Source organism: Phodopus roborovskii, unplaced genomic scaffold (genome assembly GCF_943737965.1).
Source record: "Phodopus roborovskii unplaced genomic scaffold, PHOROB, whole genome shotgun sequence".
Classification (NCBI taxonomy): Eukaryota; Metazoa; Chordata; class Mammalia; order Rodentia; family Cricetidae; genus Phodopus; species Phodopus roborovskii.
Genome location: NW_026126416.1, coordinates 14673164 through 14689371, shown reverse-complemented (window position 1 = coordinate 14689371; position 16208 = coordinate 14673164). Strand labels below are relative to the sequence as shown.

Here is a 16208-nt window from a genome sequence, read left to right as displayed (position 1 = left end):
GAAAAAAAATCTGAGTAAGGGAACCCAGACCCAGAAAGACAAACATTGTATGTATGTACTCATTCATAAATGGTTATTAGGAGTAAAGTATAACCATCACATAATCCATAGCCCCAGAAAGCCTAGATAAGAAGAAGGAACCAAAGGGATGCATGGATCTTCTGGGTAAACTGGGAACGGGGGCTGGAGAGATGGGAACTAAAAGGGGGCAGGTTGGGCAGGCTGGATGTGTGAGGCAGGTTGGAGACAGGATGGAGGGTGGGGGATAGCAAAAGAAATGGCTTGATAGAGGGAGCTATTTTGGGGTTAGGGAGAAACCTTGTGCCAAGGAAACCCCTAGGAACACACAAGGATAACCCCAATTAAGAATCCTAGCAATGCTGGAGAGGGTGCCTGTACTGGCCATCAATGGTAAGCAAATTGGTGACTTCTCTAATTGCCATCAAAGATACACTCTCCAGTAACTGATGGAAGCAGAGGCAGAGATCCCAAAAAAAAAAAAAAAAAGCACTGTGCTGAGCTCCAAGAGGAAGGAATGTACCAGTCAGGTGGATCATGAAGGAGGAACCCACAGAGATAGCTCACCTGAGCTCATGGATACTGGACCAACAGTCAGGAACCAACCTAGGCCCTCTGCATGTGTGTTACAATTGTATAGCTTGGTATCTTAGTAAGGCTTCTAACAGTGAGAGCAGGACCTCTCTCTGGCATTTAGCTGGCTTTTTGTAACCTGTTCCCCCATGCTGGACTACTTGGCCTCACTTCCAACACTTTAACATAAGAGAAGGAGCTCAGTCCTACCTCATCTTGAATGTGCCATGCTCTGTGAAAGCCCAGGGGAGACCTGTTCCTTTCTGATGGGTGGAGGGGGTAAGTGGGAAAGGGGAGGAGTTGGGGAGAAAAGAGAGAATCTGGTTGGTATGTAAAAATCAATGAATAAACATTATTTAAATAAAAAAATAAAAAAGAATAAAGTTTCATGGTTGGATAAAGTAGAATAGAGAATATCATGTCTCAAAGACAAAGCAGAGGAAATACATCATTCAGTCGAAGAAAACATTAAATCTAAAAAATACTAGGTACAAGACTTAAAAGTAACCCGTGACACTAAAAGACTGTACCTATGAATAATATACATAGAAGAGAAAAAATTAAGTCAAAGGTACAAAAGTATTTTCAACAACATCATAAAGAAAAATGTTCAAAGCTAAGGAAAAAAGTCTAAGAGACATACAGAATACCAAATAGGACCAAAAAGAAATTCCCCACATCACATACGAATCAAAACACTAAATGTCCAGAACAGCAAGACAGAAGGATTAGACCAGTCCAAGCTACTATATCCACAAAATTCTTTGTTTTCAGAAGCAGAGAGAAACACCCACTTTCCATGGTAAAAACTCACTGAAGGAACTCTACAGAAGATGTTAAAAGGAATGTTTCATTTGGTCTGGAAAAAAGATTTTTTTTTTTTTAAGCAAAAAAATTTGAAATTGGTTGAGTAATAATGTAAAGGTAGAGAGGAGAATTTGAAAGACGTATGTGGAATGAATATAATAAAAATAATCACATGAACCTATGAAGGAATTAATAAGATATTAATTAAATAGTATTCTAGATAATATTTGAGGCTCAAAATCTACAACCAATCTTAAATGTCTGTGAAAAAGGCCACGTGTAAGGCTTTCAAAAATGCCTGGGCCTTACCAAACAAGAATGGCTACCATATGGCTCCAACCAACTGCTAACTCATATTAAGCCAGTATCAGTATCATCATATCTTCTGTTCTTATAGGAGGAAATGGTAGAAGGAAAAAAACCAAACAAACCCTTTACCTTACAAAAAATTTAAGATGTGTACTTTTATGGTTTTTAATGTAAAATTTAATATTCTATGTATTCTTCAAGGAATTAAAAACCCAATTAGGCTATAATCTAGCTTTCAATCTAAAATCTAGATATCATCAGGAAGAATGGAAAGGACAAAGCCTTGTGTCTCAAAATTCCATCCTGCCTTGAAAATCTAACCTTAAGTTCAACATAGGCTCACAGCTAAGAGGTATCTACACCTATTCTATGGCTAGTGAAACTTCCATATGTCATTGCACAGACTTCATTCTTGCCACATATTGAACAATATGGTCCAATAAAAGTTAGAACACAGAAAAATCAATACAGGGGGCCCTGAATATTTGTGATTACAGAAACCAATACTTTATTTCAAGTTAGAAAGTTATCAAAAACAGAATGACATGGCCAAGATCATAAAATTTTGTTAAACAATTTGTTACTTTGCAAGCAAAAGAAAGAACATTATGTAATCATTATCCCCTGAGATGTGATTTCTCTCAAATAGGGCACAGACAATAGCCTAAAGAAATGATTACTCCCAATGTAGGTAGCTTATTGAACTGGTGTGGAGTTACTTACAGTAGCATAAGAGATTTCATACAGGAACATGGATGATGAAATAAACTTCATCACTGGAAAGCCCACACAGAATGGGTGAAGACTCACCGACATATTACTTGTACTACTTTCAGATCTCAGCACAGGAGATGCTTCTCCTCAAGCAATTGTTTGCTCACTCAGTTGGGCTACCTCAGTCATCCCTGATTGATATCTAAAGTGCCTGATTTGATGACAGTTTGTAATCTGTTTGCTGCTTCTCTCTATCAACCACTTGATATTTATCCTTTTATTTTGTTTGCTCATTCAAAATTAAAACAAAATTAAAACTAAAGAGTATTCTATAGAATATAGAGAACAGTGGCATACACCTACTAAGGAGACTGAGGCAGGAAGAGCTTGCAATCAAGGCCAACTTGAGCTACCTAGGGAGGGTCAACTTAAACAAACAAACAAATAGAATGTGGGGATCAGACTGTAACCTGTCCCAGGTTATAAACAGGGGCTCATATAGAAACCCAAATCTAACTCTAGTGTCACTCCTCATATAATATTCTTACTTATTATGGTTTTCATAATTTATATGCCATAAAGTGCATATATGCTAAGTAAAGGATTGGATGACTTCTAATCCAAAATATAAATAGAAAACTTTAAGCATGGAACAAATTCCCTCAGCCCTATTTTTCAGCATTTTGGATTTCTAGAAAAAACCCTGTTTTAATTTTGTTCATATTTCATATAAATGGAAAAACCACGTACCCTTTTTGTGCTTAGCTTGGTTACACAGCATAAGTCCCATTCCCCTTTTTTAAGATGTAGAAGAGAATTTACTTAGTTTTCTGGGGCATTATCCTCGGCATAAGAAATACCTTACTCAAGTTTTGTAAACTCTACTTAGGACAACTTTATGAGGCCAGGAAAAATTAATGGCATCTAGGTTTTATGAGGCTGGGTACAGCTTAGTGGTAGAGTGCTGCATGCTTAGCATGTCTAAGGCTCTGGGTCCCAGACCCTGAAACATAGGCAAAAAAGATTTATATATGTAATCACTATCAATATTATGAAATAAATAAAAAAAGAACAAAAACAAAGTACCACCAAACAGAATAAATCCATTTTTACTTGGTTTCCTAGTTTATATTCTTTTTGATCTTTAAATAAATTTTCTGAGTTTAAGTTCCTGTGTCTCACTATCAAAGTCATTTATTGTATTTTTACTCTTTAACAGCAGAAAACACTCATTAAGTTAATTATATACTAAATAGCCTTAAAATGTTTTTAAAAGGTTAGAGAATTAAAAATAGATGAGATTATTATTTCACTGGTTCTCATTCAATTTTAGAAAAACCATTCCATAAATCAAAAACTCTGCCTGAGGAATTATTTTCATTCTTAAACATGAAATCATGAAAATAGAGGAAAACTATGTTAGTTTACTAGAAAATTGTTTTTAGTTGCTTAATAATGAGTGAACAATGCCATTTCCAGAAAACACACATTACTGAATAAAAAACAGTGCAAGGCGTCAGACACTTCCCTCCTGTTATTAAGTCAGGGAGGCCCCAGAGGGCTCTGAAACAGCACAGGCAACTCCCCCACTGCTGTCCACCACAACTACAGAATAAGATTCTGTTGAAGACAGCATGCACTTCTCTGGACAGAGAAATCAGTATCAAAACCACCGAAAACTTCCTCTACACATCCTGGTTTTCATAGTGCCCAAAAGTGTTATGCACACTGACTGTGAGAAAAGACAGCAACGGCCTCAACACTGGACCATGCGTGCTGCAATATCAGTCTGCCAGGCAAACTCTACCAGTGTAACAATGGCACTGTTGCCATGGGGTAGTGCTTTCAGATTGGGTATAAGAATTGCTCAACAAGAGAGAACTTCATGACTGGGACAGTAGTCCTAGTCAAAAGCTCTTGGCCAGGAGATCATAGGCCCTAGAGTAGAATCTGCTTTGCTCAATACTTCATTTTGTCTAATTATTTTATCAATATTTGGTATTATACCACATACATAGGCTGCTCTCAATCATGGTTAGAGAAGCTTCTTTTGCAATGGGCAGGACTCAAAGCAGAGATATATAAAGTATCGCGGTAAATAAGGATCAGGATAAACAAATAGGCCGAATAGATGTTTATTCAGGGAGAAATAACTTACAACCTAGACAGATGAACACCAGGAAATTCAACCGATCCTCTCCTGTCCGAGTCACACCAGAAAGAGAGCGCCTTTCCTGGCCCCCTCCCACCTCCTTCCACAGGTCACTTCCGCCCATGGCTCCACCCCCCAATGGGCGTGGTCAGTGCCACAGAACTATCAAACTACAATAAAGGGACCAAATACTAAGAATAAGAGACTGAGTGCTCAGCCTGAAATGGGAATTTTTATCAACACATCTCTTCCCCAATGAAGGCTCAGGAAGCACCGTAGAAAAAGGAGACAGAACTCATTTCATACATGAAATGAAACACCATGAAATGCCATTTTCTGGACATGACAGGGCTTCTATACTCTTAAACTCAATGTAGTAGTGGTTACCTGCAGAAGACCTGCAGGAGATAAAGCCAGCCAAAGTCCTAGCAAAAATGGGGAAAAGTGCCCTCCAGGCCTCATCCTTTATTGAGGAGCAACTCGCAATTAATGGCTCCTCAGGGTGTGACTACTGGCAATTTCCTCTGCTCTAGTGCATAGTCTTACACACCTATATACCTATGAGCAGCATTAATTGAACTTAATGGATTATCAGAAAAGAATAAAAGCATGGCCTGGTGGCTCAGGCCTATTATGCAGCTACTTGAGATGCTGAGGAAGATCATAAGTTCAAGGCTTGCCTGGGACAATTCAAATACTCTCCAAACAAAATATGACAATTGTACATATGGGCCCAAAACAACTGTGCCTGCATGCACAAGGCAAGCCAGACAACATCTTTCCTAATTCTCATCTCTGACTTCTTTTTCTTGCTTCACTGTACTGATTAGGATTTTCAGGAACAGAAATAATGAGTGACAAAAGTGAACCTCCTTTTTGTGCATTCCTGGAATTAAAAAGTGCTCCAGCTTCACTGACTATTATGATTCCCAGCAATAGATTTCTTTTTTTTTTTTTTTTTTTTTTGGTGTTTTTTTTTTTTTTTTTTAAGTCCATCTAAGGAAGTTCTTCCAATATTTTGGAAGGTATATAACAAGTAGAAGCTAAAAAGATTGTGTGGTATTCAAATAAACATATATTTCTTCTCTTTTATTTTGATAATGTAGTAATTACACTTGTTGATATTTTTACAGCTTTGTGGAAAAACACATATACCATAAAATCCACCATTTAAATAAACATTCAGGCCAGTGGTTTGCCATGTGTTTGTAAAGCTGGATACCTTTCTAATTCCAGAACATTTTCATGTCCTTGCAAAAAAAAAAAAAAAAAAAAAAACTCAGTATCCACACTCCCCTTTTCAGCCCTCAACAACCACTAATCTCTTACATTTACTTCTACAGGTTTTCCAATTCTAGACATTTACTGCAAATGGAATCATGTAATACCTGGCCTTTTTTGCCTGGCTTCTGATACTTAGCATCATGTTTTCAAGAGTCACTGGAACTATCCTATCTTTTTGTGGATGAAAAAAAAAAAATTTAAAATTCATTGCACGAAAATAAAACATTTGTTCATCCATCAGCTGATGTTAATAAATATGTTTTCCTATTCTATAGCTGTTTTTCACTTCCGTAATAAGACTTTTGCAGCAAAGGTTGGACTGATTTGATAATTTATACCCCCAACCCTTTTTTTGCATGTGCTTTAGGAATCAGGGAAAAAAAAATCATTGCCTAATCCAAGGGAAAGAATGGCATAGACAACATGTGTCTAAATATGAACACAGCCTAACACATAGATAGAGCAGAAAGATAGTGCAAGTAAATATTTCCTAAGTAGCTAAACTTTTAAAGCCAACAGCTGGGTAATAGTCCATGACTGGCATGTTGGTTATGACAAAGTCTCACCTCTCAGCTTCAGCCAGAAAACAAAAACAGGCATTTTTGAGGAATGTAACCACTCATCCAATGCAGAACAAGTTATAAACCAAGGCTAATGTTTTTGAACTGTATAATTTAAGTGCAAGGCTCGCAAATGATTAGATATGACTTATATGCAAGTGGTATATTTTGAAGCATTTTATCTCAAAATAACAAACAAAAAAAATTTACCAAGTTGCTTAAGTATCATGTAACATTTACCAGTGTTTACCTGTTCTAAACATTTTGTTCCACTTACTTGGTAATTTACTACCCACATATTAATTTACATAATGTTTTTCTGAAATCACAAGATTGGACATAAAGGTCCCCACTTGCCTAGACACACTTCAGGGTGTATTGACTAAACATGTGGGTATGTCCCTATAAGTCAGATATAATGTTAGTGAATTTAACAATATAACTCTTTTTGCTAGCCTTATTTCAAACTTCAAAGCCATATCTTGCAAATTGACCTAAAACATACTACAGCATTTTGGTCTTATATACAGAAGCCACTTTAAGGTGAGTTAAAACATTTACTGGCAACATATCTTTAGTAGTATTCAATCTGGAACATTTTCTCAGTTCTTACCTTTTATGTCATTTAACAGTTTATTTATATACCATCACCCCCTCTTACTTTCTTCCCAACATGCTCTTCATTTTTGATTTGTCTGTTTCTCTGTCATTAAGTTCATATTATGTACTTCCAAATGAAATACTAAACAAATGGCATGTCCTTCTCAGACCATCACATCCAGAGGCACACACACTGTCTACCTGTTCCTCAATGGTGGCCCTAATTCTGAACACACATTTGCAGTGTTGCTTGTTTCTCCACTATGCAATTACTATTTCTTCTGCAACTAATAATAAATCTCTAGAGAGATATTCAAACTATAAAATAGCCCATTCCTCCTGAAGGATAAATTTTATAACAGTATTTATAATGTTATAAAAAGTAACCTCTATATAGAAAAGAAGCCTAATTCATTTAGGGTGAGAGTTACGTGCCCGACTCAATTCCATGCCAGTTTAAATATGTTTTATTGCACTAGACTATGTGCACTGAGTATTTATGAAAAACTGCTCATTAACTGTCCAGTCACTACAGTACAATTTTTAAACCAACTAGTATCAATTCTCTAATGTTTGTTCCATAAAAATAAGTCTTTATTTTATGTCAGAGGTTATAAATTAAATGATAAAAAAATGTTCTTTAGCATCTAAAATTTTTTTTAAAAATCAGTAACATTTTTCAAGTATCAGTCAACCTCTTACTCTGAAAATGTTCCTATCTACTACATTCACACACGTTCTGTTAACCTACTGATTTACTAGATAATATACTTATGGATGAGTATTGTATAAGAAATGAGCATCAACCATAGTCTTCTATTATATAACTAAACATCTGTCAGTAGGTCAATTTATCACTGAGTAAGCATCTTATTTATGAGGTCACTAGGCAATGTAATACTATGTGACCACCGTCATATACATGGTTTGTGTTGTTCAAAATGGCAATACGATATTTCACTGCACTCTTTAGAAAAAAAGCAGAGAAAGGTAACTAAACTACTCAATGTGGAGTAGACAACATATATCAGAAATTTCTTTATTTGCTATTTCCAAATATATAAAGACTTTTCTTTTTTAAAAAGAGGTTGCAGAACTTCACGAATATGCAGCTTAAGTGCTTTAATGCCAAATAAATGTCATATAACTAAAACTTTCATGAAGAGGATTAGGAGTTGAATATAAAAAAAAAAAAATCCATAAATCGTGCTTTTTTACTCCCAAGATCAAGAATTGTAAGTTCATGGAGACCCAGCATCTCAAGAACTGATACCTAGATGACTATGACTGCTGTGACTCATGGCAAGTCATGTGGCACAGAGAGGCAAAGCATGAGTGAGATCCGTAAGCGTGCCAGCCGTTTCTGTTATGAAAGATGGAGACAGAACCAGAGCCACCTTTACATCCCCATTTCCTTTATGTTTTTCAAACTTTCTGGAGGGATCACAAATCTTGGTCCGCTGGTCAGCTTTATTCTCATTTTCTCTTACAAATCGTGATGAAAGAAGAAAGGGGTTTCCTAATTCACTTTGTTCCATATGAGAAGCATTTTGGAAGTCCACTGATTTTTCTTTGGAACTGTGAAATGGGCTTTTTTAAATGAAGCTCACTGGCTACTGCTCAAGAGGTGGGAAAGACATCTGCTTCAACAGACTGGTTCGAAGCTTATGCCCTGGCTGCAAGGTTTTCAGGTTATGACCCAGTTTTCCCACTTACCTTAGCTTTTCCATCCTGGGCTGACATATATCCCACGCACATGCTCTCTGTAGTGTGGCTCCACAGAAATTCCACTGTGTGAACAAGAACACAAATAGGTACATTCACATCCACAGATGGAAAATAAATCTTCACGTTTTTAATAGAACAGTTAAAGATAGCTTTATATTTAATGGTCATTCCCGAGTTTCCATTTGCTCCTTCATAAATGTCAAAGTGATTTAGTGCTCAAAACTGTAATGCCATTTACTGTGAAATGAAAAATGTATTTCTTTCTTGTCAAAACTCATGATTATTACATGTAAAATGAATGCTCTTGTGTTTGAACTTAGAACATTAAACACGTATACATTCATAATACTGTATATAATGATTTAGTAAATGCAATATTCCACAGTATAGTTTCTTTCAACAGACACACATGCACATGTGCACGCATGCCTTAGTCTCTACTTAAAGACACAAGCCAAGAGAGATGAAATGTCAAAGAATCTGAACTAGCTTGTTACAGAAAGTAGGGAAATGCTCGAAGAATGGAAGGAACTTAGCAAAAAGATCCCGGGGTCGGCTTGAAGGTCTCTTACTAGCCAAATCTGCTCTCAACAAAGCGACAATGATGAATTATAATATAACCACTGAGCAAATTAAGAACCAAAGTAGTCATATTGATGGGAACAAGTAAAGAGAGAAGAGAGGGGACAAGCTCCTTCTTCCTTGCAGCAGAGTCAATGAATAAATAGAGAAGATGTCTACTGAATGCTTGTCACCTAAGCTGGAAGACATGAGTTCAAAACCTGAAATTCACAGTGGAGGGAGAGAACTGATTCTCCCAAAGTTGTCAATTTACCTGGATATGAGTTCTGTGATACCTGTATGTTTCCCACAGTATATACATACACAATAACTATATAACTATATATATATATATATATAATTACACTCTTAGATAAGACATTGTACCATCCTTCTGAGGCTTGGGGAATAGTAAGGAAAAAGAGGCAGAAAGAATGGAAGACAGGGAGAAAGGCTGCAAAGTGCTATCTTCAATCAAGACATAATAATTATGATCATGATCAGTGTCTTATTCAGCATCATCCAAGAGACTTCCTCCTGCAGCTGACAGAACAAATAGAGACCCACAAGCAGACATTACACAGAGAAAGATACCCTGGAATATACAGTTCTAAACAAAATGTCTCCATAAAATCCTTCCCCTTAGGGCTCAGGGAACCCCATACAAGAGGAGTCAGAAGGAGTTAGGGAGACACAAGGGACAGACGACACCAGAAAAACAAAGTCCTCTAAAACAACATACCTCATATGAACTCACAAAGACTGAAGCAGAAATCACAGTGCCTACACAGGTTTGCACCATATACCATGAATTCTAGTTGGTACTACTAATAAAAACCCAGAGACGGATATTGGGGTTAAAGATGAAGATCAGAGAAGCAAAGCAGCAAGCCACTAGAAAGTTCTCACCTCTACCAATGTTCAGACCAAAGGGGAGATATCCTGTCCCCACACTGCATCTTCAATTGGAATGTTCTCCACCAAACCTCCCACTGCACTGCTCCTCCACCCTTTTAATCCTCTCTAGTGTTTAAAGGTGTGTGATCCCAAGTGCTGAGATCACCTTTATGTGAGCTCTATTTCTCTTTCAGAGTGAATCAATTTCATGAAGCTCAGGGTAGCCTTGAACTAACAGAGATCTGTCTGCCTCAATCTCCTAAGTGCTGGGATTAAAGATATGTACAATCACTGCCTGGCCCCTATGGCTACATAGTATGACTAGCTTTGTACTCCAATCTTCAGGCAAGCTTTATTTGTTAAATCATAAACCAAATATCACTACATCACTAAGTCCTCTGAATATATACTAAACTCTCCGTTTAGTACTTTTATGGGACTCCTGAATGTGTAAACAAGTGGGCCTCAGAGTCTTGTGCCTTCTCTTGGGGCTCTTTTATTTTTGTGTTGTCTTGGCTTCTCCAGCTTCAATATTTTATCTTAGGCTATTTTATTTTGTTACATTTTGTTGTTACCTCTTAGATAACAATTGTTTTCTAATGAGAGTCAGAAAGGGAATGTGGATGGGAGAGGAAAGTATGTGTGGAGGAAGGGGAAGATGCAACAATGAATTCATGGGACCTATTGTACAAGTTTTTAAAACTTTTCCACATATGTGAAATCATATCTAAATAAAATGTTAACAACAAGAATTCAAACGGGGCACCTTTAATTCCAGCACTCAGGAGGCAGAGGCAGCACATGAATCTCTGAGATTGAGGCCAACATGGTCTACAGAGAGTTCCAAGATAGCCAGGGCTACACAGAGAACCCCCTGATTTGAAAAACAACAACAACAAAAGAATTGAAACATACAAAAATATACACAAAAAATTTCTATTACTGTGAAAGGAAAATATTTAACTGGGGCAGGTTTACAGGTTCAGAAGCTTAGTCTGTTATTGTCGTGGTGGGAAGCATGGTGGCACCCAGGCAGACATGGTGCTGCATAAGCAGGTGACAGTTCCATATTTGGATCCACAGGCAACGTGAAGGGAGAGACTTTGGGCCTGGCTTGAGCATCTGAAATCTCAGAGCCCACCCCCAATGACACACTTCCTTCAACAAGGCCACACCTACTCCAAGAAGGCCACACAGACTAATGCTTTCAAATAGTGCCATACTCTGAGTTTATGAAATACCATTTTCACTCAAACCACAATAAGCTTCAAGTGAAACTGTCCAGATTCTAAGTTTTTTTCTTATTTTACATATCAATTCCAGTTTCCTCTACCTCCCATGCCCCCACAACCATCCTTATCCACTCCCAAAGGAAGGTGAGGCCTTCAATGAGGGATCATCAATGTCAGTCAAAGTCATTTGGGGGCCTAGGCCCTCCCCAGTGTCTCTAGGCTAAGGGAGTATTCTCCATGGGGAATGGGCTCCTAAAGTCCATTCCTGCACTATCTTAGAATAAAAGGATAGAAAATGGTATCCCAAGTAAACAAACTAGGAAACAAGCAGGTATTTATATATCATAAGACAAAACAGACCTCAAAGTAAAGGTATAACTGTAGAAAAAAAAAAGTCACTTGATTATTAAGGGAACAATCCATTCAAAGGACATTTAATTTGAAATATAAATACCAATAATAATTGGATCTAATTTGTTAAAAACAAATACTCTAGATATAAAGTTACAAATTAACCTCAACACAGTAATAGGGAATAACTTGAATATCACACAATGAATGATAAATAGGTCATCCTGTGTAAAAGAAAAAAAAAAAAAAAAGGAGCATAGTAGTTAAACGGCATGATATGTCAAATGGACTAAACAGACATCTATTAAACATTCTGCCAAAACACTGCACCTCAATAACCATATGGGTGTAGTAGTAGCACTTTCTGATTAGATTTTTGACCTGCTCAGCAAGAGAACATGCTTGGTACTGGAAACCTAGCTAACTACTCAGTGTGAAATCATGGTTAGTAGAAGAGAATCTACCATCATTAATTTACTGAACCAGCATAATCCCTTACAACAATATATAAACACTTGTCCTTATATCCACAAGTAAGTAAGGAAACTTGCAGCAGATGGCAACCACTACAGAAAACTACAAACAATAAATATGCAAAGTCTTGGAGCTAAGTCCCAATGGATACATCTATAAACTATAAACAGTCCCACACCAAAGGATCGGGGAATACTACAGAACACGGGGTGGAAAGATTGTTAAGAACCAGAGGACCAGAGACTTTCCTGTGAGATTGTGTCCAAATGTGAGCTGAACAAGGAAGACAACAAAGAAATGGTAAACTTCATAGAGAAAAGCCATGACCCGTCATCTCTACAGGAAAAATTATAGGCAACTGAGTAAAGCTGTGAATGGGAGAGATGCCCCTCACTACAGGTATGAGCACACCAAATACAGTGCCAAACAGTCAGGCCTAAAAATAGACATGTAAGAAACATTGCATGGAATTAGGTTCTATTTGAGAATCTTTATAAATATAAAAATACATATATGCATGCAAAAACAAGTGATGGAAAGAGAATTGGGAGGGGTATATGGGAAGGTCTACAAGGAAGAAAGACGAGAGAGAAATATAACAAATACAGTCTCAAACAAACACCACCATCTTGACTGCTTTGCTCATCCTCCCTCTCTCCAGGAGTATGATTCAGTGCTTAGCTATGAGTGTCTGCTTCTGCTTCCATCAGTTACTGGAAATGATGTGACAAGACTTTGAGGATACCCCATGGAAGGCCTCACTATCCTTGAGGAGTGGGTGGGGGTTGGCTTAGGGAGCTTGGTGGGGAACAGGGAAGAATGAGAGGGAGAGGGAGGATTGATATGTAAAATAAGATTGCTTCTAAATAAAATAAACAAACGACAAAAATACTGTGCCCACTGAACTTTCTCCACAACAGATAACATGATAGGAAACAAAACAAGTTTCACCAAAAACAGGACACAAGAGAATAGAGCAAGAAAAATACAGACAATGCAAAAACTCAGGAAGATTTAACAACATATTATTGTTCAATGCTGAGTAGATACTAAAGAAATAAAAATTTCTGTATTTGAATCTAAATGAAGATACAAAATACCAAATCGTATGGAATGCAAGGAAAGCACTCTTAAGGGAGCTTACTGCTCTACATGAAAGAAAGCAGATGTCATAAACAGATTAACTTAATGATACTCCCTATGGCTTTGGAAAAACAAGACCAAGTCAATTACAAAAGCAGTAGACATAAAAAGAAACTGAAATAAGGGTGGAAATTAATGAAACAAACTAACAAAAAAAAAAAAAAAAAAAAAAAAAAAAAAAAAACTCAATCAACTAAATGAATTGGCTCTTTCAAAAGATTAAGAAGATTGATAAGCCCTTAGCCAAATTATAAAATAAAAGGTAAAAACGGAAAGATTACAATAATTACCAGTAAAATTCAGAAAATTATAGTATTCCTTTAAAGCTTATGTACTACTAAATTAAAAAGGTAAAATGGATGAATTTTATGCATATAAACAACCAATGTGAGATAAAAAAATTTAAGCAGATCTATAACAAACAATACTGATTCACTAAAAACATTTTTTTTTTTTTCAAAGAAAGGTTGGCTTTAATTCTTCTTTGGAGGTCTAAAAAATTCAGCAGTGAATCCATCTGTGCTTTCTTTTCTTTTCATTTTTCTTTTTTTCTTTCTGTTTTATGGAATAATTTAAGAAAGGTTGGCTTTGGGTTAGTTCTTCACCCTCCCTGCAGGACTGCAGGCACAAGGCCACACCTACTCCAAGAAGGCCACACAGACTAATGCTTTCAAGCAGTGCCATACTCTGTGAGTTTATGAAATACCATTTCACTCAAACCACTATAAGCTTCAAGTGAAACTATCCAGATTCTAAGTTCTTTTTTTTAAAGTATTTTTTTTTCTTATTTTACATATCAATTCCAGTTTCCTCTACCTCCCATGCCCCCACAACCATCCTCATCCACTCCCAAAGGAAGGTGAGGCCTTCAATGAGGGATCATCAATGTCAGTGAACTCATTTGGGATAGGGCCTAGACCCTCCCCAGTGTCTCTAGGCTAAGGGAGTATTCTCCATGGGGAATGGGCTCCCGAAGTCCATTCCTGCACTATCTTAGAATAAAAGGATAGAAAGTGGTATCCCAAGTATCATAAGACAAAACAGACCTCAAAGTAAAGGTAACTGTAGAAAAAAAAAGAAAGTCACTTGATTATTAAGGGAACAATCCATTCAAAGGACATTTAATTTGAAACATAAATACCAATTATAATTGGATCTAATTTGTTAAAAACACATACCATCCGGAGTGAGATAGCCAGTCACAAAAAGACAAACACAGTATGTACTCACTCATATATGGATTTTAGACATAGAGCAAAGGATTATCAGCCTACAATTCACACCACCAGAAAAGCTAGGAAACAAGGAGGACCCTAAGAGGTACATACATGCTTCCATGGAGAAGGGGAAAGGGACAAGATCTTCCAAGCAAATTGGGAGCATGAAGGGAAGGAAGAGGGAGTTAGAAAAAAGAAAAGGGGAGAAGAGGAGGGGAGAGGTGGGCATGAGAGAACAGGAAGATTGAGACAAGGAAAGAATAGAGAGAACAAGAAAACAGATATCATAATAGAGGGAGCCATTACAGATTTAAGAAGAAATCTGGCACTAGGGAAATGCCCAGAGATCTACAAGGATGAACCCAACTAAAGATTTAATTCCCTTCCATGATAATGAGATTGACAACTACCTTACATGCCATCCTAGAGCTGATGGAAGCAGAAGCAGACACCCACAGCTAAACACTGAGCCGAACTTCTGGAATCCAGTTACAGAGAGGGAGGAGTGGTGAGCAAAGTGGCCAAGATAAGGCTGGAGAAACACATGGAATCAACTGACCTGAACAAGGGGGAACTCATGCACCTCAGTCTGATAGCTGGGAAACCAGCATAGGACTGATCCAGACCCCCTGAATGTGGGTGTTAGGAGGACTGGGTAGTCTACGGGGCCTCTAGTAATGGATCAGTATTTATACCTAGTATATGAATAAACTCTGGGAGCTCATCCCACATACAGGGACACTTTCTCAGCCTAGACACATGGGGGAGGGCCTAGGACTTTGAAGACTCCCTGTGGAAAGCCTCACCCTCTCTGGGTAGCAGAAAGAGGCTGGGCTGGGGTTTGTTGGGGGTAATAGGGGAAGAAGGTGAGGGAACTGGGATAGACATGTAAAACAACCTTGTTTCAGATTTAAATTTTTTTAAAAAGGGAAAAACTGTAGAGACTAGGAGTGGAGGGAAACATATCAATATAATAGAAGGTATGATAAAACTAAAGCCAACAGCATGATAAATGAATTAAAAGTATTTCTACTAAGAGCATAAGAGAGAAGACATTCTATTCTCTGCACTCATATTCAATATAGTACTTGAATCATTAGCGAAAGTAATAAGACAAGCAAATAAAATGAATACAAATAGGTAGGGAAGAAGTCTAAGTATCCTTATGTACAGATGACATGATTCTATAAATAAAAGGCCCTAAAGATTCCACCAGATTCTTAGAACTGAAAACACTTTAAGCAAAGTACTAGGGCAGACAGAAAAAGTCAGTAGTTGTCATATATGCCAGTGACAAGCATACTGGGAATAAATCCCATTCATAATATTCTTCAAAAAGTAAATACTTTGTGTTTAATTAGAATGTTTATAGAGGTTAGGAAATGAGTAAAGGACCATAGGGGAAGAGGGGATCATTCAAGGGAGGGGTATAGGATATAGAGGTATAAAGAAGGGAAAGAAATTAACAAACAGGAAAACATGTGCGACCAGGAAGATTGAGCCTGGTTAGGAATAGAAGATAGGAAAAAGAGAGAGAGAGAGACAGAGAGAGAGAACATAAAAGAGGGAGCCAATATTGGTTTGAAGA

The 16208-nt window shown here is 37.3% G+C and overlaps 1 protein-coding gene across 5 annotated transcripts in view; it reads right to left on the bottom strand.

Moving 5' to 3' along the window:
* The window catches only part of Tasp1 (taspase 1), a 201562-nt gene that overhangs the window by 16817 nt on the left and 168537 nt on the right, over positions 1-16208 (bottom strand). For all 5 annotated transcript variants that reach the window (XM_051183284.1, XM_051183283.1, XM_051183282.1 and 2 more), the window contains one exon: positions 8734-8807. In XM_051183284.1, the coding sequence (XP_051039241.1) occupies positions 8734-8807 (74 nt within the window). Of the gene's footprint in view, positions 1-8733; positions 8808-16208 lie in introns of those variants that run through there.